The 26,691-nt window shown below is 35.8% G+C and overlaps 1 protein-coding gene across 8 annotated transcripts in view; it reads left to right on the top strand.

The window, feature by feature from the left end:
* HDX (highly divergent homeobox) overlaps positions 1-26,691 on the top strand; it is a 183,248-nt gene that overhangs the window by 118,149 nt on the left and 38,408 nt on the right. For all 8 annotated transcript variants that reach the window (XR_008622702.2, XM_008978145.3, XM_063601718.1 and 5 more), the window contains one exon: positions 21,404-21,550. Coding sequence is in view for 7 of the 8 variants with exons in the window: in XM_008978145.3 (XP_008976393.2) it covers positions 21,404-21,550 (147 nt within the window). In the remaining variant the exon portion in view is untranslated. The remainder of the gene's footprint in view (positions 1-21,403; positions 21,551-26,691) is intronic.

Below are 26,691 nucleotides of genomic sequence, written 5' to 3'. Positions count from 1 at the left end.
ATATATATTATGCGGCGTATGAGATGTTTTGATACAGGCATGCAACGTGAAATAAGCACATCATGGAGAATGGGATATCCCATCTCCTGGAGCATTTATCCTTTCTATTACAAACAGTCCAATTACACTCTTTTAGTTATTTTAAAATATACAATTAATATATTATGGACTACAGTCATCCTTTTGTGCTATCAAGTAGTATGTCTTGTTCATTATTTCTGACTTTTTTTGTAGCCATTAACTATCCTTACCTCCCCTCATGCCCTCCACTACACTTCCCAGCCTCTGGTAACCATCCTTCTACTCTCTAGGTCCATGAGTTCAATTGTTTTGGTTTTTAGATCCCACAAATAACTGAGAACATGTGATATTTGTCTTTCTGTGTCTGGCTTATTTCACTTGACATAATGAACTCCAGTTCTATTCATGTTCTTGCAAATGACTGAATCTTATACTTTTTATAGCTGACTAGTACTTCATTGTGTGTACGTACTATATTTTCTTTATTCATTCATCTGTTGATGGACACTTAGGTTGCTTCCAAATTTTGGCTATTGTAAACTGCTGAAACAAACATGGGAGTGCAGATATCTTTTAGATATACTGATTTCCCTTCTTTTGAGTATATTCCCAGCAGTGGGATTGCTGGATCATATGGTACCTATATTTTTAGTTTTCTAACAGTCCTCCAAACTGTTCTCCATAGTGTTTGTACTAATTTACATTTCCACCAACAGTGTGCAATGGTTCCCCTTTTTCCACATCCTCGCCAGAATTTGTTATTACCTATCTTTTGGATACAAGCCACTTTAGCTGAGGTAAGATAATGTCTCATTGTAGTTTTGATTTTCATTTCTCTGAGGATCAGTGATGTTGAGCACCTTTTCATATGTCTGTTTGCCATTTGTATGTCTTCTGAAAAATATCTATTCAAATCTTTTGCCCATTTTTAATTGGATTATTAGATTTTTTTCTATAAAGTTGCTTGAGCTCCTTATATGTTCTGGTTATTAATCCCTTGTCAGATGGGCAATTTGCAAATATTTTCTCCTTCTATGGGTTGTCTTTTCATTTTGTTGTTTTCTTTGTCGTGCAGAAGATTTTTAGCTTGACATGATCCCAGTTGTTCATTTTTTGCTTTGATTGTCTGTGCTCGTGTGGTATTATGCAAGAAATTTTTGCCCAGCCCAATGTCCTAAAGGTTGTTTCCAGTGTTTTCCTGTAGTAGTTTAATAGTCTGAGGTTATAGGCTAAATGTTTAAGGCCATTTTGTTTTGATTTTTGTATATGGCAAAAGATAGGAGTCTAGTTTTATTCTTCTGCATATGAATATCCAGTTTTCCCAGCACCATTTATTGAAGAAACTGTCTTTTTCCCCAGTGTATGTTTTTGGCACCTTTATGGGAATGAGTTTACTGCAGGTGTGTGGATTGGATTTGTTTCTGGGTTATCTATTTTATTCCATTGCTCTACATGTCTATTTCTTATGCCAGATCATGCTGTTTTGGTTACTATAGCTCTGTAGTATAATTTGAAGGCAGATGATGTAATTCCTCCAGTTTTGTTATTTTTGCCTAGAATAGCTTTGGCTATTCTGGGTCTTTGTGGGTCTGTATAAATGTTATGATAGTTATTTTCTCTGTGGAGAATGTCCCTGGTATTTAGATAGTGATTGTACTGAATCTGTAGATTGCTTTGGTGACTATGGAAATTTTAACATTATTGATTATTTCCGTCGATGAACATGGAATGCTTCTCCATTTTGTGGTGCCCTTTTCAATTTCTTTCATCAGTGTTTTGTAGTTTTCATTATGGAGATCTTTAACTTCTTTGGTTAATTCCTACGTATTTATTGTGGCTATTGTAAATGGGATTCCTATTTAATTTCTTATTCAGATTGTTCACTGTTGACATATAGAAATGCCACTGATTTTTGTATGTTGATTTTGTATCCTGTAACTTCACTGAATTTATCGGTTCTAAATGTTTTGTGTGTAGTCTTTAAATTTTTCCAAATATAAGATCATATCATTTGCAAAGAAGGATAATTTGACGTCTTCCTTTCCTATATTCATGCCCTTTATTTTTTCTCTTTTCTCATTGCTCTTCCTAGAACTTCCAGTAGTATATTGAATAACTGTGGTGAAAGTGGGCCTCCTTGTTGTTTTCAATATCTCTGAGAAAGGGCTGTCATTTCTTCCCATTCAATATGATACTGAGTGTCATATATGCCTTTTATTATGTTGAGGTATGTTTCTTCTATCCCTAGTTTTGTGATGGCTGTTGTTTTATCATGAAGCAATGTTGAATTTTATCAAGTGCTTTTTTAGCATTAATTGGCATAATCATAAAGTCTTTACCTTTCATTCTGTTGGTGTGATGTATCACATTGACTGATTTTCATATGTTGAACCATGCTCGCATACCAGAAATAAATCTCACGTAGTCAGGATGAACGATATTTCTAATATATGGTTGAATTCTCTTTGCTAGTGTTTTGTTGAGGATGTTTACATCGATATTCATCAGAGATATTGACTTGCAGTTTTCTTTTTTTTTGGAGGTGTCTTTATCTGGTTTGATATCAGCATAATACTGACTTCATAAAATGAGTTTGGAAGTATTTTCTCTTCCTCTATTTATTGGAATAGTTTAAGTAGGATTGGTATTAGGTCTTTATTAAATGTTTGCCAAAATTGAGCAGTGAAACCACTGGGTCCTGGGTTTTTTTTTTATTTGGAGGCTTTCTTATTACAGCTTTGATCCCGTTACTTGTTATTGGTCTGTTCGGGTTTTGGATATCTTTGTGGTTCAATCTTTGTAGGTTGTATGTGTGTAAGAATTTGTATATTTCTGCTATATTTTTCAATTTATTGGCATATAGTTGTTCATTGTAGCCACTAGTGATCTTTTGAATTTCTGCAGTATGAGTTGTACTGTCTTCTTTTTCACTTCTGATTTATTTATTTGTATCTTCTCTTTTTGTTTTTGTTAGTGTCGCTAAAGGTTTGTCAATGTTGCTTAAGTTTTCAAAAAATAAAAACAACTCTTTGTTTCATTGATGTATTGTTTTCTTCATTTCAATTTCATTTTTGGTTTCATCTTTATTATTTATTTTCTTCTACTAATTTGGAGTCTGGATTTTTCTTGCTTTTCTAGTTCTTTAAGATGCATTATTAGATTGTGTATTTGATGATTTTTCCCTTTTTTGAGATAGGCAATTATAGCCATAAACTCTTAGTACTGCTTTTCTGTATCCCATAGGTTTTGGTATGTTTTGTTTCTATTATTTGTTTCAAAAAAATTTTAAAGTTTCTTCTTAATTTCTTTATTTACCCACTGGTTATTCAGAAGCATATTGTTTATTTTCTTTGTATTTGCATAATTTACAAAATTCCTCTTGCTATTGATTTCTAGTTTTATTCATTTGTGGTCAGAGATGATGCTTGATATTATTTCATTTTTTTGAATGTTTTAAGGTGTCTTTTGTGATTACACATATGGTCTATCCTTGAAAATGATCCATGTGCTGAGGAAAATAATATATTCTTCAGCTCTTGGATGAAATGTTCTGTAAATATCTATTAGACCCATTTGGTGTATAGTGCAGATCAAGTCTAATGTTTCTTTGTTGATTTGCTATCTGAAAGACCTGTCCAATGATGAAAGTGGGGTGTTGAAGTCTCTAGCTATTATTGTATTGGGACCTATCTCTCTCTTTAGCTCTAATAATATTTCAGATCTATATGGGTGTTCCAGGTTTGATTATATATATATAAAATCAAATTTGATCATATATATAATTTGATTATATATATAAAATCAAATTTGATCATATATATAATTTGATTATATATATAAAATCAAATTTGATCATATATATAATTTGATTATATATATAATTGTTACATCCTCTTGTTAAATTGACACCTTTATTATTATATAGTGACCTTCTTTGTTTCTTCTTACAGTTTTTTCTTGAAATCTACTTTGTCTGATATAATATAATCTTTTTTGGTTTCCATTGGTATGAAACATCTTTTTCCATCTCTTTATTTTCAGTCTATATGTGTCTTTATAGGTGAAGTGTGTTTCTTGTAGACAACAGATTAATGAAATGCATCTTGATTTTTCATCCATTCAGTCATCTATGTGTTTTTGTTGGAGAGTTTAGTCCATTTACATTCAGTGTTATTATCAATAAGTAAGGACTTACTCCTGCCATTCTGTTATTTGTTTTCTGTTTGTTTTGTGGTCTTCTCTTCCTTTCTTCCTTTCATTCCTTTCTTCCTCTAGAGAAAGTAATTTTGTCTGGTAAGATGATTTAGTTTCTTGCTTTTTATTTTTTGTGTATCTGTTGTATGCTTTTCTGTTTGAGGTTATCATGAGGCTTGCAAGTACTATCTTGTAACCCATTATTTTAACCTTATAACAATGTAACACTATTTGCATAAACAAACAAAAGAAAACTAATATATATTCTACACCTTAAGTTTGTTCTCTTGCTTCTTAACTTTTTGTTTCTAATTGTACTTTACTGTACTATGTCTTAAAAAGGTTTTGTAGTTATTATTTTTGATCGGTTTATCATATAGTCTTTCTACTTAGGATAAGGGTAGTTTATACTCCACAGTTATGGCGTTATAATATTCTGTGTTTTTCTGTGTACTTACTATTACCTGTGAGTGATTAAAGTGATTACTTATAGCTCATTTACATTATTTTCTTTCTGATTGAAGTACTCCCTTTAACATTTCTTACAGAACAGGTCTCGCGTTAATGAAACCCTCAGATTTTGTTTATCTGGGAATGTCTTTATTTCTTTATGTTTGGAGGGAATTTTCGCTGGATATGCTATGCTAGGTCAAAAGTGATTTTTTTTTTCTTCAGCACTTTAAATGTGTCATGCCACTATCTCCTGGCCTGTAAGGTTTCCACTGAAAAGTCTGCTGCCAGATGTATTGGAGCTTCATTGTTGTTTTTTGTTTCTTTTCTCTTGCTGCTCTTAGGATCTTTTCTTTATCATCTATGTTTGGGAGTTTGATTAGTAAATGCCTTGAGGTAGTCTTCTTTGGGTTATATCTAGTTGATGATTTATAATCCTTTTGTACTTGGATATTGATATCATTCTCTAGGTTCAGGAAGTATTCTGATATTATCCCTTTGAATAACCTTTATATCTCTATGTCTTTATCTACCCTGTCTTTAAGGCCAATAACTCTTAGATTTGCCCTTTTGAGTCTATTTTCTAGATCCTCTATTTGTGCTTCATTGTTTCTTATTTTTTTTCCTTTTGTCCCTCTGACTGTGTATTATTAAATAACATGTCTTCAAGCTCACTAATTCTTTGTTCTGCTTGATTCATTCTGTTGTTAGAGATCTCTGATGCATTCTTTGGTATATCAATTGCATTTTGAGCTCTGGAATTTCTGCTTGATTCGTTTTAATTATTTCAGTATATTTGTTAAATTTATCTCATAGGATTCTGAATTTCTTCTCTGTATGAGCTTGAACTTCTTTTTCCTCAACATAGCTACTTTCCATTCTCTGTCTGAAAGGTAACATATCTCTGCTTCTCCAGGATTAGTCCCTTGTGTCTTATTTTGTTCATTTGGTGAGTTCATGTTTTCCTGGATTGTGTTCATGCTAGTACATATTCTTTGGTATCTGCACATTGAAGAGTTAGGTATTTATTACAGTCTTCACTGTCTGTTCTTAGTTGTGTCCATCCTTTTTGGGAAGGAGTTCCAGATATTTGAAAGGACTTGGGTGTTGTAATCTAAGCTCTATCTGCTTTGGGCACACCTCAAGACCAATAACGCTGTGATTCTTGCAGATCCAGAGTTGTACTGCCTTCATGGTCTTGACAATGTCTGGGATAATTCCCTGAATTACCAGACAGAGACTTATTATCTTCCCTTACATTTTCCCAAACAAACGAGGTCAGTCTTTCTCTTTCTGAGTACCTAAATCTGGGAGTGTAGTGACACAAACACTACTGTGGCCACCATCACTATGACTTCATTGGGTCAGACCTGAAGCTAGCACAACATGTGGTCTCTCCCAAGGTCTGCTGTAACCACTCCCTGGCTACTGTCTATGTTCGCACTAGGCCCTGGGGCTCTACAATCAGCTGGTGGCAAAACAAGCCAACCCGGTGTCCTTCCCTTCAGGGCAGGGAGGTTCTCCAGGCCCCAGGTGGGTCCAGAGGTGCCATCCAGGAATCTGGGACTAGAGTCAATAACTTTAGTCAATAAATGTACCTGTTGTTCTATTGTACTGTGGCAATAGTGCAAAAGAAATACAAGATGCAGTCCTTCCCACTTTTCCCTACCCTTGCCAAAGGCAAAAGAGCCTCATCCTCTCATCCTGTAGCCCCCAACACCACAGACCATGGAAGTACTGCCAGACTACTGCCAACATTCCCTTAGGGCCCAAGCGCTGTTAAGTCAGTTTATGGTGAATGCTGCCTGGTCTGAGACTCAACTTTCAGGGAAGTGCACTCCCCTCTGGCTCAGGGAAAGTCCAGAAATTTCATAGAAGAGTCAAGTCCTAGAATCAGAGACCTCAAGGGCCCTCTTTGTGCTCTACCCAGTTGTGGCCATGCTGGTACCTAAGATGCTAGACAAATTTCCCTTTACTTTTTCCTCTGCTTTTCTCAAGCAGAAGGAGCTTCACCTTGTAGTCCCCACAGCTAGTCATGTGCTGAGTCTCACCTGAAGCCAGAAAGTCTCAGAGGCTCACCCAAGACCCTTGGCGTAGTACCTGGATATTGCTGCTAGCTATTCGTGGCCTAAGGGCTCTTCAGTTAGTAGGTCATGGATGCTTCTAGCACTAGGTCCTTTTCTTCAAGGCAACAGTTCCCTTCTGGCACAGGCCACGTATACAAATATCTGGGAGCTAGGGCCTAGCAGGTGATCTCCAGTTGTTAAATCATAATCTCCAGTTGTTAAATTAGTGTCCTTTTAGGGGGATGATCAGTCGAGCCTTCTATTCTGCCATCTTGTTCTGTCTTCTAAGCCAAAAATTGTTTTTCTTCCTTAAGAAAAAGTTTGAAGTGATTCAAATACACTTTTCACTTTTCAATTTGTATTTTTTATTTTATTATTATTATACTTTAAGTTTTAGGGTACATGTGCACAATGTGCAGGTTAGCTACATATGTATACATGTGCCATGCTGGTGTGCTGCACCCATTAACTCATCATTTAGCATTAGCTATATCTCCTAATGCTATCCCTCTCCACTCCCCCCACCCCACAACAGTCCCCAGAGTTTGATGTTCCCCTTCCTGTGTCCATGTGTTCTCATTGTTCAATTCCCATCTATGAGTGAGAACATGCGGTGTTTGGTTTTTTGTCCTTGTGATAGTTTGCTGAGCATGATGATTTCCAATTTCATCCATGTCCCTACAAAGGACGAACTCATCATTTTTTATGGCTGCATAGTATTCCATGGTGTATATGTGCCACATTTTCTTAATCCAGTCTATCGTTGTTGGACATTTGGGTTGGTTCCAAGCCTTTGCTATTGTGAATAATGCCGCAATAAACATACGTGTGCATGTGTCTTTATAGCAGCATGATTTATAGTCCTTTGGGTATATACCCAGTAATGGGATGGCTGGGTCAAATGGTATTTCTAGTTCTAGATCCCTGAGGAATCGCCACACTGACTTCCACAATGGTTGAACTAGTTTACAGTCCCACCAGCAGTGTAAAAGTATTTCTATTTCTCCACATCCTCTACAGCACCTGTTGCTTCCTGACTTTTTAATGATTGCCATTCTAACTGGTGTGAGATGGTATCTCATTGTGGTTTTGATTTGCATTTCTCTGATGGCCAGTGATGATGAGCATTTTTTCATGTGTCTTTTGGCTGCATAAATGTCTTCTTTTGAGAAGTGTCTGTTCATATCCTTTGCCCACTTTTTGATGGGGTTGTTTGTTTTTTTCTTGTAAATTTGTTTGAGTTCATTGTAGATTCTGGATATTAGCCCTTTGTCAGATGAGTAGGTTGTGAAAATTTTCTCCCATTCTGTAGGTTGCCTGTTCACTCTGATGGTAGTTTCTTTTGCTGTGCAGAAGCTCTTTAGTTTAATTAGATCCCATTTGTCAATTTTGGCTTTTGTTGCCATTGCTTTTGGTGTTTTAGTCATGAAGTCCTTGCCCATGCCTATGTCCTGAATGGTAATGCCTAAGTTTTCTTCTAGGGTTTTTATGGTTTTAGGTCTAACGTTTAAGTCTTTAATCCATCTTGAATTAGTTTTTGTATAAGGTGTAAGGAAGGGATCCAGTTTCAGCTTTCTACATATGGCTAGCCAGTTTTCCCAGCGCCATTTATTAAATAGGGAATCCTTTCCCCATTGCTTGTTTTTCTCAGGTTAGTCAAAGATCAGATAGTTGTAGATATGTGGCATTATTTCCAAGGGCTCTGTTCTGTTCCATTGATCTATATCTCTGTTTTGGTACCAGTACCATGCTGTTTTGGTTACTGTAGCCTTGTAGTATAGTTTGAAGTCAGGTAGCATGATGCCTATAGCTTTGTTCTTTTGGCTTAGGATTGTCTTGGCTATGCAGGCTCCTTTTTGGTTCCATATGAACTTTAAAGTAGTTTTTTCCAATTCTGTGAAGAAGATCATTGGTAGCTTGATGGGGATGGCATTGAATCTATAAATTACCTTGGGCAGTATGGCCATTTTCACGATATTTATTCTTCCTACCCATGAGCATGGAATGTTCTTCCATTTGTTTGTATCCTATTTTATTTCATTGAGCAATGGTTTGTAGTTCTCCCTGAAGAGGTCCTTCACATCCTTTGTAAGTTTGATTCCTAAGTATTTTATTATCTTTTAAGCAATTGTGAATGGGAGTTCACTCATGATTTGGCTCTCTGTTTGTCTATTATTGGTGTATAAGAATGCTTGTGATTTTTGTACATTGATTTTGTATCCTGAGACTTTGCTGAAGTTGCTTATCAGCTTAAGGAGATTTTGGGCTGAGACAATGGGGTTTTCTAAATATACTATCATGTCGTCTGCAAACAGGGACAATTTGACTTCCTCTTTTCCTAATTGAATACCCTTTATTTCCTTCTCCTGCCTAATTGCCCTGGCCAGAACTTCCGACACTATGTTGAATAGGAGTGGTGAGAGAGGGCATCCCTGTCTTGTGCCAGTATTCAAAGGGAATGCTTCCAGTTTTTGCCCAATCAGTATGATATTGGCTGTGGGTTTGTCATAAATAGCTCTTATTATTTTGAGATAAGTCCCATTAATACCTAATTTATTGAGAGTTTTTAGCATGAAGAGTTGTTGAATTTTGTCAAAGGCCTTTTCTGCATCTATTGAGATAATCATGTGGTTTTTGTCTTTGGTTCTGTTTATATGCTGGATTACATTTGTTGATTTGCATATATTAAACCAGCCTTGCATCCCAGGGATGAAGCCCTCTTGATCATGGTGGATAAGCTTTTTGATGAGCTGCTGGATTCGGTTTGCCAGTATTTTATTGAGGATTTTTGCATCAATATTCATCAAGGATATTGGTCTAAAATTCTCTTTTTTGGTTGTGTCTCTGCCAGGCTTTGGTATCAGGATGATGCTGGCCTCATAAAATGAGTTAGGGAGGATTCCCTCCTTTTTTAAATACCTGAATTCTTTTACCACAATTTTCAGTGTGTCAAGACTCTGAACCAAATGTCTGCCTACCCACATTCCCTAACAGATTCTTGTGTTTCCAAACATGGATAGAAGCCGATTTGGGGCAACATTTCCTATCAAAAGTGCTTCTCGTCAAAATAGCTCTGTTTTTCATTCTTTCAAACATGAGTAAGTTAGGCACATCCTGTTTGCTAAGTCATGGCTTTTCCTTAAACTAGGTCTTATTCTTTGGAAAATACCTATGTGTTTTGTTGTTTTGTTTTAATCTATTCTGAAAACATCAGCTTTTATGAATTAACCCACAAGTTATTAAAAATGACATATTTTAATGCAAATAAAATATTTCTATATTTAGACAATTTAATCACATGGATTATCTTAACACTATCAGTTTAAAACTATGAGTATTTTATATACATTTTCAAAGTAATTATAATTTCTTTGCACCTGGGGAGATTTAGGGGTAGAGATGGAGATGGCAGGATAATTTTCTGCTATATAAACATTTTATTAATTTAAACTGCCTTGTCTCTCACCTACTGTAAATCAAGTTCCGAATTTTTGTGATAATAATTGTTCTGTACACATTGCAGAAGCTTTCCCATTCACAGATAAGAACACAGCTAAGTCATATCTATGATAAACCTTTGGGAGTTTACATTTTACAAGAACAATTCTTGTTTTTAGTTATTTGTTGTGCTTTAGATCTGTAAGATTAAAATGTTTTTTAAAACTGTAAGAACAAAAAAGAACTTACACAATGCAATGAGATTAAATGAAAAAAATTAAAATGCAAAACTCTAGCAGGTTTCAAACTTATATTACAGAATCCTTGGTCAAACATCAGTTTTAGTGAAAGCAAATATAAACTTGCTGTGTGCTTACGTACCACATGCCTAGTAGATACTCAATAATGTGAAGTGGCCAGCTGACAAAATGATCCTATATAGTGAAAGGTTTACCACTGATTTTTCTTTTTAATTAAGGCTATGCAAAAAGTTATTTTAATCATGTCTTAAAGTTGCATATAAAATATATATATGGGTAACCTGATGACTGTACATGATGCCAAAAAATACTTAATATTTTAAAATGTAACAGCACTTTCTGATGTTGGCTTAAGATTGTGAGAGCTATGCAAGGAAAATTATGCAAATTTTCCTTAGTGCTGAACTACCTAGTTTATTACTATGACTACCCTCTTTTTCTATAATTCTTTGACTCCCACTTCTTTCTGTCTCAACAGCTGCTGTTCTGTCTTATTATATCTGGCCATTCGAAGACATCTACAGATTTATTTTATTGTATCAACAATAGAATTCTTTCAAATTACATTTTTCTTGTAAATTTCCTATTTTGATTTATTTTTTAACCAAACTCTCCACAATTTTGTCGTCACTAAACAATGGAGACATATAACTGGTGCCTAATCACTGTAGGAAGTTAACAGTAGATATGGTGAAAGTGGGCAGCCAACCAGATGCCATATTGCAGGAGCTTGCCGCAGATTGCTGTTCAATTCTAGAACTTCGCTGCAGGGTACTAGGCCCCCACATTTAATTTCATTAACGAATAATTCTCCTCAGATAGCACATAAAAATAGGCAATAAGCATCAAATGTGAACCTGAGATACTTTGAATGGTGATATGATGATACCAGCAAGGCAGGAAATCAGACCTTTTCCACATGCTAGCTGTCATGTGAGTGACGTCTGTGTTCCATGGGGGCTGTGACACCCTGCTTTAAATATACAGAAATGTATAATATCTAAAAGAACAAAACAATAGCCAGCACGAGATGCCCTTCACAAAGAAGCTGGAGCAAAATCCAAGAATGCTCAGCTATTGCTGCTCTTTCTAAAAAAGCAGTTTATTCTCTCAGGTACCTGTGATTCTCCTGTTAAGTTAGTCTCCCCTCATAGCACCTGTATTTTTCTTCCCATTTAGGATACAGGTGCGTGTATGTGGGGTAGGTTTCAGAAGAAGGCTCATGTTTACTAGGTTCCTATGAATATGAACCTGATTTATTTTACATGTGTTTTCTCATTTAATCTTTTTTAGCAATCCTATGAGGTGGGTAGAATTATGCCCATTTTAACATAATGAAAATAATCTTCAGAGAGAGATTAAGTCACTTTTTCACAACTAGGAAGAGACAGAACTCAGATTCAAATACAGGATTTTCTGGATTCCCACTGTTTTGCACTGAGGAGAAAATTTTCAGCTTCTATTTGTTACCAATTGTAAGCCCTTACGATGTGCTCCACATAATAAAAACCTATGCTATTTCTGGCTTTAAATGTTTGTTGCTGGAGAATAGAAGTGTTGTACATATATGTTGAAATGATGGACCTTACATGTGATATTTTGTTTTGTTTTGTTTTTGACAAGTTTGCAATTATATAGAGAGGCTTACCAACAATTCTTCTATTTTATATTAAAGATACTTCCTGCTAGGTTTAGAATAAAAATAACTTATTCAATTCTGTCCAAAGAGGATTAGTTAATTTTTCAAGGGAATTCCTTAAGAAGTGTAGCTATCTTCATTCAATGCTTTTAAGCTTAGCTATGATAATAGTGGGTCTTGTTCCACTTCTGCTTATCAGTAGAAATTTTCTATTTGTATGACATTTCCCTAGCAGAGCATTGTGATTGACACTGCTTGTAAGACAAGTAAAATGTTAGCCGAGCAATGTCAGTTGAAACTCTAGAATTCACTGTTGATCTTTTTAAAATAAATAAACTGACAATGACAGCACTTTCTCACATATGGTATATTTGGAAAGGAGTGGGTCAGGGATTTGGATGCCAGAACTCCAGAGACTGAAAGCCAAAAGGTAACTCTTGCCCAGACCCCTATTCTGTAAGATTGAATGAAGTTCTTTTCAAGAATAAATTTCAAGTAGTTTTGTGATGGTAAGTGGTTTATATTAGGCAGCGATCTCCAGAGAAACAGAACTCATAGATTGGATGGAGATAAAGAATTGTCTCCCACTATTGTGAAAGCAGAGGTCTCACAATCCTCAGTCTGCAAGCTGAGGACCAAGGAAAGATGATATGTAGTATTGGTCTCAGTCCAAAGGCCTGAGAATGAGGAAAGCCAAGTCCAGTAAATTCCAGTCCCAAATCCAGCAGCTTCAAGACCCAAGAAGAACCGATGCTTCAGTCTGAGTCCAAAGGATAGAAAACACCAGTGTCCCACCTCAACAATCAGGCAAGAGGAATTCTTTCATACTCAGGCTTTTTGTTCAGTTCCAGTCTTCAATTAAATAGATGAGTCCCATTCACATTAGGAAGGGCAATCTACTTAACTCAGTCTACTGATTTATATGTTAATCTAATTCAGAAACATCTTCACAACACACCCAGAATAATGTTTGACCAAATGCTTGGGCATCCCTTAGCCCAGTCAAATTGACACATTAAATTAACTACCACAGAGATACATTTCAGAAAGTCAAGGATCAGAAACTATTAGAATGTAAAAGATAACTTTCTTATTGAAGGGTGTTAATATCAGGAATATATTTTTACAACTCCTACAACTCAATACCAAAAACAAATAACCCATTTAAACAATGGGCAAAGGACTTGAATGGGAACTTCTCCAAAAAAGATGTACAAGTAGCTAACAAGCATATAGAAAGATGCTCAACATCACTAATCAACAGGGAAATGCAAATCAAAGACTCAATGAGATTTCACCTCACACCAATTAGGATATCTACTGTAAAAACACACAGAGGTGCAAACGCACGCACACATGTTCAGAAAATGGCAAGGGTTAGTGAGGAGATAGAGAAATTAAAACCTCTATGCACTGTTAGTGGGAATGTGAGATGGTATATCTGCTGGGGAAAACAGTATGGAGGTTTCTCAAAAAATGAAAAATAGAATTACCCTATGATCCAACAATTCCACTTCTGGGTATATATTCCAAGGAATTAAAAACAGGGTTTTGAAAAGATATTTGTATGCCTATATGCATACCATTATTCACAACAGCCAAAACATGGAAACAATCTAAATATCCATCAATGAATGAATGTATGAACAAAAATTTGGTACATGCATACAATGAAATATTATTCATTCTTACAAAGGAAGGAAATTCTGACACATGCTGTGACATAGATGAACTTTGAGGACATTATGCTAAGTGAAATTAGCCAGTTACATAAACACAAATATTTCATTATTTTATTTATATGAGCCATCTAGAGTAGTTAAGCTAAGGAAGGTTTAATAGAATGGTCATTGCGTGGGGTTTGGGGAGGGGAAATGGGTAGTTTATTGCAAGGGTTCCCACTCCATGAGCCATGGACTGGTATGAGTCCACACAGCAGGAGGTGAGCAGCAGGCAAATGAGCATTAATGCCTGAGCTCTGCCTCCTGACAGATCAGTGGCGGCACTCGATTATCATAGGAGCAGGAACCCTATTGTGAACTGTGCATGCAAGGGGTCCAGGTTGTGCACTCCTTATGAGAATCTAATTAATGCCTGCTGATGTGAGGTAAAACAGTTTCATCCTGAAACCCTCCTCCCCGGCAACCCCACCCTCATCCGTGGAAAAAATTGTCTTCCATGAAACTGGTCCCTGGTGCCAAAAATGTTGGGGACTGCTGGTTTAGTGGATATGAAAAAGTTCTAGAGATGGGTGGCACAACAGTGTAACTATACTTAACACTACTGAACTGTACATTGAAAAGGGTTTATAATGGCAAATGTTACGTTGAAAAGCATTTATAATGGCAAATGTTATGTATATTTTACCACAATTTGAAAAATACATCAGTCAAATTAATTTTTTCCCATAAAAAGTCACATAAGAGGCTTACTTTTGAGAACCTGATATTGCACCTCATATAGTTAACAAGCCATTTTTACTGGAGATAGAAACTGTGTTAATAAATAAATTGAATGAAACAATATATGGAGCATAAAATTTTGTAAAAGTCACATACACAATTTAAAGTTGTAAAAGTTTGCTAATAATAAAAATGTATGCAATGTGATTAAAATATCATTGTGTAAAAAAGACAACACTTTAACACATGTTTAGTACAGTTCTGGTAACTAGGAGTATAGAAATTTTAAAAATAAAGAGGAAAGAAAACCATGATTCTTTAAATGAGCATTTAACATAAAAATAAATGCATATGTTCAATAAGCATATAAAATGATTAATCCTCCTTATGCTTCAAGAAAACAAAATAAGAAGCTACGTTTTCACTAAATTGGCAAAAATTACACAGTAGAATAAAACCCAATATTTAAAAAGATAGAGGAAAAAAGGGACCATCATGCATTTCTGCCTTCATTCAAAGGCAGCTTAACAATATTTATTTAATGTTTAAATTATACTTTAAGTTCTGGGATACATGTGCAGAACGTGCAGATTTGTTACATAGGTATACACATGCCATGGTGGTTTGCTGCACCCATCAACCCGTCATCTACATTAGGTATTTTTCCTAATGCTATCCCTCCCCTACCCCCACACCCCAACAGGCCTCAGTGTGTGATGTTCCCTTCCCTGTGTCCATGTGTTCTCATTGTTCAACTCCCATTTATGAGTGAGAACATGCGGTGTTTGGTTTTCTGTTCCTGCGTTAGTTTGCAGAGAATGATGGTTTCCAGCTTCATCCATGCTCCTGCAAAGGACATGAACTCATCCTTTTTTATGGCTGCCTAGTATTCCATGGTATATATGTGCCACATTTTCTTAATCCAGTCTATCCTTGATGGACATTTGGGTTGGTTGCAAGTCTTTGCTACTGTGAACAGTGCTGCAGTAAACATAAGTGTGCATGTGTCTTTACAGTAGAATGATTTAAAATTCTTTGGGTATATACCCAGTAATGGGATTGCTGGGTCAAATGGTATTTCTGGTTCTAGATCCTTGAGTAATTGCCACACTGTCTTCCACAATGGTTGAACTAATTTACACTCCCACCACCAGTGTAAAAGCGTTCCTATTTCTTCACATCCTCTCCAGCATCTGCTGTTTCCTGAATTTTTAATGATTGCCATTCTAACTGGTGTGAGATGGTATCTTACTGTGGTTTTGATTTGCATTTCTCTAATGACCAGTGATGATGAGCTTTTTTTAAATATGTTTGTTGGCCTCATAAATGTCTTTCTTTGAGAAGTGTTTATTTATATCCTTTACCCACTTTTTGTTGGAGTTGTTTGATTTTTTCTTGTAAATTTGTTGAAGTTCTTTGTAGATTCTGGATATTAGCCCTTTGTCAGCTGGGCAGATTGCAAAAATGTTCTCCCATTCTGTAGGTTGCCTGTTCACTCTGAGGATAGTTTCTTTTGCTGTGCAGAAGCTCTTTAGTTTAATTAGATCCCATTTGTCAATTTTGGCTTTTGTTTCCATTGCTTTTGGTGTTTTAGTCATGAAGTCTTTGCCCATGCCTATGTCCTGAATGGTATTGCCTAGGTTTTCTTCTGGAGTTTTTATGGTTTTAGGTCTTACATTTAAGTCTTTAATCCATCTTGAGTTAATTTCTGTATAAGGTGTAAGGAAGGGATCCAGTTTCAGTTTTCTGCATATGGCTAGCAAGTTTTCCCAACACCATTTATTAAATAGGGTGTTGCTTGTTTAATGGGGTTGCTCCCCATTGCTTGTTTTTGTCAGGTTTGTCAAAGATCAGATGGTTGTAGATGTGTGGTGTTATTTCTGAGGCCCCTGTTCTGTTCCATTGGTCTATTTGTCTGTTTTGGTACCAGTACCATGCTGTTTTGCTTACTGTAGCTTTGTAGTATAGTTTAAAGTCAGGTAGCATGATGCCTCCAGTTTTGTTCTTTTTGCTTAGGATTGTCTTGGCTATATGCGCTCTTTTTTGCTTCCATATGCAATTTAAAGTAGTTTTTTCTAATTCTGTGAAGAAAGTCAATGGTAGCTTGGTGGGAATAGCATTGAGTCTATAAATTACTTTGGGCACTATGGCCATTTTCACGATATTGATTCTTCCTACCCATGAGCATGGAATGTTTTTCATTTGTTTGTGTCCTCTCTTGTTTCCTTGAGCAGTGGTTTGTAGTTCTCCTTGAACAGGTCCTTCTCATCCCTTGTAAGTTGTATTCCTATGGATTTTATTCTCTTTGTAGCAATTGTGAATCGGAGTTCACTCATGATTTGGATCTCTGTTTGTCTATTATTGGTGTATAGGAATGCTTGAGATTTTTGCACATTGATTTTGTATCCTGAGACTTTGCTGAAGTTGCTTATCAGCTTAAGGAGATTTTGGGCTGAGACAATGGGGTTTTCTAAATATACAATCATGTCATCAGCAAAAAGAGACAATTTGACTTCCTCTCTTCCTATTTGAATTCCTTTATTTCTTTCTCTTGCCTGATTGCCCTGGCCAGAACTTCCAATACTATGTTGAATTGGAGTGGTGAGAGAGGGCATCCTTGTCTTGTGCCAGTTTTCAAAGGGAATGCTTCCAGCTTTTGCCCATTCACTATGATATTGACTGTGGGTTTGTCATAAATAGCTCTTATTATTTTGAGATACATTCCATCAATACCTAGTTTATTAATTTAAATACACGTACTCTTTGGCTCACTAATGACACTTTGTGGTCTAAGGCCTAAAATTAAGGCCTCATATTCTGCACATATTGGCATCCAGGGAAAACTGGGAGACCCTCAAATGGGCCTCCCCATTGTGTTCCAGCAGATAAAATATGCTATTAATATAGCTCTTTATATCATGGGCACCAAACACAATGCCTATTTATTTCTGAGTCCCTCAGTTCCCTGCTAGTCCACAGAATGATTCAAACAAGCCAATCACATCCTCCTTTGGGAACCAGGAGTTACACCACCTTCTTGTTACTACAAAGCTTGCCTCCCACAGACCCTGCTTGTTTACTCTATTCCTAAGTGTAGCCCCATGTGGCTCTGCATGGCATAAAATGTCCTCAGCCTGTGAGTATATGTGACTAATACACTACTGTTGATCTCATCTATCTAGTGTTGGGTGTCATGGTTTTGGCCATCCCTATGACTTTAGGTCAAAAATCCCTTCCTCACCAGTGGGAAGCAGAGGAGGTGATCAAAACACACTGCTAGGAATTTCACATCAAATATAATGTCCATCAATAGATAACTGTAACTAAAGTGTGGAGTGCCCAGATGATGGAGCACAATTTAGCAGTTAAAAACACTGAGGTACACAAAAAATTAAAAATAGAATTACCATATTATCCACCAATCTCACATCTGGTATTGAAAAAAAAAAAGAAATCAGGATATCAAGAAGATATCTGCCCTCCAATGTTTACTGCAGCATTATTCACAATAGCCAAAATATGGAACAACCTAAATGTCCATAGAGGGATAAAAAAACAGAGAAAATATTTCCTATATGTACAATGGAATTTTATTTAATCTTAAAAAGGAAGGAAATCCTGCCATACAGGACAACATGGATGAACCCGGAAGTCATTTTGTTAAGTGAAGTAAGCTAGGCACGGAAACAGTGATACTCCTTGATCCCACTTATATGAGGAATCAAAAATAGTCAAACTCATAGAACCAGAGAGCAGAAAAGTGGTTTCTAGGAGCTAGTGGGAGAGGGAAATGGGGAGTTTGCTGTTCCACGGGTATAAAATTTCAGTTATAAAAGGTGAATAACCGGTGAAACCCCATCCTTACTAAAAATACAAAAAATTAGCTGGGCGTGGAGGCGGGCACCTGTAGTCCTGGCTACTCGGGAGGCTAAGGCAGGAGAATCAGCTTGAATCCGGCAGGCAGAGGTTGCAGTGAGCCAAGATTGTACCACTGCACTCCAGCCTGGGCGACAGAGCGAGACTCCATCTCAAAAAAAAAAAAAAAAAAAAAAAAAAAAGGTGAATAACTTCTAGAGATGTGCTGTACGACGTTGTGCCTATAAATAACAATACTGAATTGTACATTGAAAATTTTGTTAGGAAGGTTGATGTCACATTGTGTTCTTGTCACTAAAAAAAGACTGAGGCATATCTGTTTTTGATTATTTAGAAAAATCTCTAACACACACTATTAAGTGGAAAAGTTTAGATTTGTAGTATCATGCCAATTGTTTGGCACTAATTCAACACTGCACTCAAAAGGGCAGTGTTGAATTAGAGATTTTTAATAGTCGTTTCAAAGGAGTTTCATTTAAGTACAAATATATAACTCAGCTCCTCATTTAACCAAGATACATACTTAAAACAGGAAACTCTGCATCCCTATATCGGTGTTGTCATTTAATGTTATTTAAAAAAGAAAGGCAAAGAACCAAACTCTTAGAAGTGTCCTTGAGGCTGATAAAATAACAGAAGATTTCTATTATTATACATTGCAATATAAGCCAAGTGAAGTCACTTGTTAAGTACGGTTATCTGGTTACCTGGCTAAAGTCTCAGCTTTCACCTAGATTGCCTGGGTTATTGGAATACTACTCTTTTCACAAAATCAACAAGATAATTGCCTGCCTCCTTCACCTCAGCCACAGGTTTAGGTTTCATGATGCCTTGTAAAGTGAAAGTGGCTTGAGAGTCCAATAGAAAAACAAAACTGACTTCAAGCTTCCCTGGGGAAAAATTCATCTTTTCTTTCAAATGTTCACTTTTTTTTTCCTTCTCTAAATGTGTATTCACAGTTTTACTGCGAATTGACTTGTATTACCTTATTTATTTTCTTAGTAAAAATATGCTCTTAGGAACTTTAAAAATAACTGCTCTTCCCCTATATGCTTCTTAACAGGCATTGTCATAATAGGTTGCCTTTAGCATTGCTAGTGCTAAGACCCCAGCACACTTCCAGCAAATCAAATCAGGTTTTATTTAGGTCAGTTTAAAGAATGAATCATGTTTGGATGTCCTCTAAATGAATTACAAATTAATTAGCTGAGTGTGATCAGCGTTGTATTCATTATCACTTCCATTATGATAGTTATGTATGTTAGCTTGCACTGGAGAATATGATGTAAAGGAAAATAATGGGAATATTTATGCTGGCTGTGATGATGAATTATTTGAATCTACATAGAATCTTACTATAATTTATCTTGCTCTCTGTTTTATTCTAAGAATTTTAGCTCTGCAACTATTGTGCAATCAATGTTGGCTGAACACCTAATGTGATTTTTCCGTTGTAAATAACTAGAGGATTAGTCTTCTTAATTTAAAAAAACTTAGATGTCGTGTTTTGATTCATTTATTGGAAACGTAATTTAGTATTAGTACTTACAATAACTGTTACTCATCAGGGATTTTTTAAGTAGGAGAGAAAAGATTTAGGTGATAATGAAATTTATTTGCACACACACACAAAATATGATATATCTTATGAAGAAGCATGCTTTAAATATTCAATCTAACTTCACTTTCTTGGTGGTAAACCAAGAATTCATATATTTATTTTCCTTTCGGTGGCTGAGTTTACTATTGAAAAGCTTGTAACTTTAAAAGAAACACGTTTGCAACTGTTGTTTAGTATTACATCAGTTTTAGCTATGATAACCCTTTTTATTAAGTCATGTTTTATATGTTGTGTATATTATTTTCCACTGTTTCCTGAATCTAACTTAGGAGGTTTCATTTTAAATTTCAGTTAGAAAGGAAATGTTGAAAACATTGTATGTCTAAGGAGTATTTGAGGACTAGTCTCTGTGTGGGACTTGATCATATCATCTTAGGCAGAAGAACGCAACAGAACCCCATACCTCAAGCCAGGGACTGCAACAGTTGTCCCAGATTCACTCTCACAGTCTCTCTCTCTCTCTCTGTCTCTCTCATTTTTTTCTCTCCCTATTTCATCAGAAGCACACACACAGGGCTTTGCAGGATATATATATTTTAATTAAAGCCTGTGTTTAGATTTTTCCACCACCTCTGAAAATAATTTGAGGCATCACTGGAAAAAAAACAACTAGAAAAACTCAGATATTTCTATTTATAGCTCTGCCATGGACTCTCTGTGCCCTGTTGAATGAGTCCTTTGACCTAGCTTTTCCTGATGCCTTATCAGCAAAGTAGAGGTCATTATTCTATCATGTTTCTAACTTACTTCCTCGGGATACTGAGGATTCATTGAAATAAAACAACATGTAAATCCGATAGTTTATTGGATAAAGAAAACCTAAGAACAAAAAGGGTAGGCTTATTATGAAACTTGACGAGGCCATAAATATGATTTTAGGGCTATGTGATCTCCTTACTTTTCTCTTATTTACCTTTTTAATTCATTATAATATCAATAGGAAACTAATATCTAGATTTGTATGGCAAATCTAGATTAACTTATCAAAAGGCAGCACACTAATATATGCCTGTCTTTGCTTTTTCTGTGTTTAGTATGTGAATGTAAATATCTGTACTATAGAAAAAAGTTTAAAAGAGTATACATTAAAATGTTAACAAGCATTATTTCTAATATGTAAGTGATTTAAATTATCTTATTTTTTACCTGTATTTTATACAATGAACATGTATTATTTTAAAACTATTTTAAATCAACATTGCTTAATTGCTATCAGTTCAGAAATTCTATGCATTTCCTCCTAGCACACTGTATTGTTATGAAAATTTAAAAAATAAAAATGCTTATTTTCAGAACGGGAGGACTGAATAAGAATTGTGAAATAAATTTTGCTAGTATCGTAGCACATCTCACCCTGATGCTTCTCTTTATAATATTATTTCCTTTGATTATTCTAAACTTTAAAATTCAAAACAATTTAAAAATGTGTTTTTCAGCTACAGGACCGCACTCAGTTCAGTGACCGAGACTTAGCTACCCTTAAGAAGTATTGGGACAATGGCATGACCAGCCTGGGCTCTGTTTGTAGAGAGAAAATTGAAGCTGTTGCAACTGAATTAAATGTTGACTGTGAAATAGTTCGGGTAAGACATTTTCTATAATTTTCATGCTATATTTGCTGAATGGCATAAATGAAAGCTTTAAAATCTTACATGAGGTGCTCCAAGCAATGCTAGCAATAAAGTGAAAAGATAACCCACAGGATAGGAGATATTTTGAAATCATATATCTGATAAGGAATTTGTATCAAAGCATGTAAAGAACACTTACAAGTCAATAATAAAATTGCAAGTAACCCAATTTTAAAAATAGGCAAAGGAACTGAATAGATATTTGTTTTAAAAAGATATACATATTGCCAATATTTACCTGAAATTATGTTCAACATCATTAGTCATTATGGAAATGAAAATAAAAACCACAAGTTGCCATTTATCCACTGTAACAATATTAACATAAAAGGTAGATAATAATGAGTTTTGGCCAGGATATGGAGAAATTGTAGCCCTTATACGTTGCTGGTAAGAATGTAAAATATTTTAGCAACTTTGACAACAGTCCTCAAAAAGTTTAACACAGAGTTATCATATGACCAAAAATTCCACTGCTGGAATGGATTTCAATCCACTCAAAAGAATAAAAAATGTATATCCAACTCAAAAAGTTGCACACTGATATTCATAACAGAGTTTTCCATAATATCCAAATGGAAACAACCCAAACATCCACCAAGTGAATGAATAGACAACATCTGGATATATGCATATAATGGACTATTATAGAGCCATATAAAGGAATGAAATATTCATATGTGCTATAAAACGGATGAACCTTAAAAACATTATGCTAAATGAAAGAAACCCATTGCAAAAGACCACATATTATATTATTTCATTTATATGAAGTGTCCACATTAGGCACACTCTAGAGACAGAAAATAGGTTAGTGGTGCCAAGAGCTGAGGGAGGGGAGGGATGGGACCTGACTGTTAATATGCATGGGATTTATTTTTGGCATGATGAAAATGTTCTAGATTGGTTAGTGGTGACTGGTGCACAGCACTGTGAATATGTTGAAAACATTTTAATTGTACATATTAAATAAATGAATTGTGTGGTGTTTTAAATATATCTCAATAACATTGTTTAAAAATTACATGAGGTGAATTGAAATATATCTCATATAATGAATGATAGATAAAAATTTATTTTACATTCCCACCTACAGTGTAAAAGTGTTCCTATTTCTCCACAGCCTTGCCAGCATCTGTTGTTTCTTGGCTTTTTAATAATTGCCATTCTGATTGGCGTGAGATGGTATTTCATTGTGGTTTTAATTTGCATTTCTCTAAAGATTAGTGATGTTGAGCTTTTTCTCATGTTTGTTGGCTGCATAAATTTCTTCTTTTGAGAACTCTCTGTTCATGTCCTTTGCCCACTTTTTAATGGGGTTGTTTGTTTTTTACTTGTAAAATTGTTTAAGTTCCTCGTAGACTGTGTATATTAGACCTTAGTCAGATGGGTATATTGTAAAAAATTTCTCTTTCTGTAAGTTTTCTATTCACTCTGATTATAGTTTCTTTTGCTGTGCAGAAACTCTTTTGTTTAATTAGATCCCATTTGTCAATTTTTGCTTTTGTTGCAATTACTTTTGATGTTTTTGTCATAAAATCTTTTGCCCATGCCTATGTCCTGAACGGTATTGCCTTGATTTTCTTCTAAGGTTTTTATAGTTTTGGGTTTTACATTTAAGTCTTTAATCCAACCATTGTGAAAAACAGTGTGGTGATTCCTCAAAGACTTAAAACCGGAAATACCATTTGACCCAGCAATCCCATTACTGGGCATGTACCCAAAGGATTATAAATCATCCTATTATAAAGATACATGCACACGTATGTTCATTGCAGCAGTATTCACAATAGCAAGGACATGGAAGCAACCCACATGTCCATCAGTGATAGACTGGATAAAGAAAATGTGATACATATACAACATGGAATACTATGCAGCTATAAAAAGGAATGAGATCATGTCCTTTGCAGGGCCATGGATGAAGTTGGAAGCCATTATCCTCAGCAAACTAACATAGGAACAGAAAACCAAACCCCACATGTTCTCACTTATAAGTAGGAGCTGAACAATGAGAACACATGGACACAAGGAGGGGAACAACACACACTGGGGCCTTTTGGGGGGTGGGGGAAGGGAGAGCAACAGGAAAAAAGCTAATGTATACAAGGCTTAATATCTAGTTCATGGGTTGATAAGTTCAGCAAACCCCTTCCACGGCACACATTTACCTTTGTAACAAACCTGCAGGTCCTGCACATGTATCCCAGAACTTAAAATAAAATAAAATAAAATAAAATAAAATTTTAAAAATTATACTGATCAATCATTGGAACAGTAGTTTATGTTCCATTTAAAAGATAAAATTTTGAAAGTGGTAGTGCTGGTAAGTACTTAGCAATCAATTCTTGAAGGAAAAAAAAGCCTTAATTAATAGTATTTGCTGATTTCCGTGGTGTAAAGATTCCTACCACAGCTGATTCCATGTCTCACTCAACACAGAGTTGGGAAGAGATGCTAACAGTTGACGCTTGCGAGCAAGTGTAGGTTGACACCAGTACACACACTGGAGGATCATCTCAGTAGATCAAGAGGGAAGTATATTAAAGAAGTGACAAAGAGCCAGGCTTGGTAGTACATACCTGTAGTCCTAGCCACTCAGAAGGCTGAGGTGGAAGGATCACTTGAGTCCAAGAGTTCAAGTGCAGCCAGGACAACCTAATGAGACTCCAGCTCTTATCTCATATATATATGAAGAAAAGAGTAATATAGAGAGATTTTTTAGAGTAGAGATTTCTGAAAATAAATACTATTCTCAAAATAAGTACTGCCCTGTTCAGAGTCTTGCTTTTTCTTGTTAGAATCCAGATGGAAAATCAAATTCAATACTGTGTTTGTTGAGCATGCTGCTATGTGTTAAAGTATACTAACAAGGAGAGACAAGTGCATTAGACATTATTTCTATTTTAAGGAGCTCAGAGTCTAGCAAGAGGGATGACACAAGAAAAAAAAATGACTGAAGAGGAATTGGAGTAGAATCATAGTATGAGGAGCTTAAGCAACAGCCAAAAATAGGGAAATGTAGAGCATGTGTTCTTGTTGTCATTGTCATTTTTATTTTTTTTAAATCAAAGTTATATACGTATATAGCTTAGGAAGTCAAGTTCTGTAGAATTTGCTACAAAACCAACATTCCTCACTCCTTCCTTCCTACCATTTTGCAATAGCCCGAGTTGAACCACTTTCCACTTTTAGATATTTCCTTCAGTATTTACTTTCATCTATGAATGATGTGTTGTATTAATTAGAATTAGGTTTAGCTGTAAGTATTAAAAAGACCCAAAAGTAACAATGGCTTAGACAAGATATTTCAATTCCATGTATAAGTCCATGTATATGCAATTTACAGCTAGCATGGCAGTTTGGCTCTACAATATCCACAAAAACCCTGATGCCTTCCAGTTTCCATTCCTCTGTCCCTGTGATGTGGCCCTTTTTATCAAGGCCCAAAATGATAGCATACATACTCAAGGCAGCATGACAGAGAGGGAGAAGAATAAGGGGCAAAGGCTGTTCTCCAGCTGTCTTTTAACAAGGATTTCTGGAAACTGCCATGAGATCTGTTCACTTATATCCCATTGGCTAAAGATTAGTCACATGGTCATACCAAACTACAAGAGAAGCTGCAAATGTAATTTTACTGTGAGCAACCGTGTGCCCAGCTAAATCTTCTATTATTCTGGAAGGTGAGGACAAATATGGGGAATAGACAGCAGTCTCTCCTATATGTTTACATTGCAACTTCCTGATTTGTTCAATGTTGGGCATAGTCTATTGATTTTTCACTGTGAAATGCAAAGCTTAAAAAAAAAATCTCTTTCAAGATTTCCTCATTGATCTGTTCACTTACATGCATAATTCCTCTCTCCTTATCCTCCTATAACTTTGGTCAGCTTGGTATTCATTATTATGACTATGTAAATGCTTTACACATTTGAATTATGTAGTGAAATATCATTTTTTCCTTTTCTGCATAACTTAGCATTGTTTTATTTCCCTGTAGTTCATAATTTACTTAATTTATGCTTTTGATATTCATATGTTTGCTTGAGTTATTTTCTAGATACTTACTAGGAATTTATCTTTAAACCCTTTCCCAGTTGCCTAAGTCTCCTTTCAACACATTCATACTCATTGGTAATATAATAATTCCATCATCTTAGAGAAATAGCTCCTGGCATTTTTCTGATCTGCTCCAACTGAATTGGTTATTTTATGCACCTGGACTCTAAGATTTCCACTTCCAATCTGTTTTTCCTTTTGCTCTACTTTCAGCAAGCTATCCCTTAATTTATTCTCCAATTTCTCTACTGAGTTTTTCATTTTTTAAAAAACTTCATCATGCCTCTGGTACTAATAAGTACCTTGTGCCATGACAACAGTTTTGAGGTTCTATGGACAGCCATAAAGCCTCCTTGAGACAGCCATACTGCAAGAGAGGAGACACGGACAGAATCTCTTTAAAAACATACACTCCCAAAATAAAGATAAGATATCCACAGGAGTGCCGGGCGCGGTGGCTCACGCCTGTAATCCCAGCACTTTGGGAGGCCGAGGTGGGCGGATCACAGGTCAGGAGATCGAGACCATCCTAGCTAACATGGTGAAACCCCGTCTCTACTAAAAATACAAAAAATTAGCCAGGCGTGGTGGCAGGCGCCTATAGTCCCAGCTACTCGGGAAGCTGAGGCAGGAGAATGGCGTGAACCTGGGAGGCGGAGCTTGCAGTGAGGCGAGATCGCGCCACTGCACTCCAGCCTGGGCGACAGAGCAAGACTCCATCTCAAAAAAAAAGATATCCACAGGATTCCTGGCTAGTGTTCTCTCTGATATCAAGAGATTTTAGGCACACTTACTGTGAAAAATGGCCAAAACTATTAACATCAGTTCCCCCTTTGGCATTACTATATACAGAGTTTCTTATTCCTACACAAAGATCGTAATCTGTGAAAAAGGAGGAAGAATTTTACCATTTTCTTCTTGCGTAATATTTGTTCAGACTCATATTAGATGAAAGAATAAGGAACTGTTTACTATCCTTTTGTTTCTCATGATTTTCCAACATACTAGAATGCTCATGGCAGAGAGAAAAT

Source organism: Pan paniscus, chromosome X (assembly GCF_029289425.2).
Source record: "Pan paniscus chromosome X, NHGRI_mPanPan1-v2.0_pri, whole genome shotgun sequence".
Taxonomy (NCBI): domain Eukaryota; kingdom Metazoa; phylum Chordata; class Mammalia; order Primates; family Hominidae; genus Pan; species Pan paniscus.
This window is presented reverse-complemented; position numbering and strand designations above follow the sequence as displayed.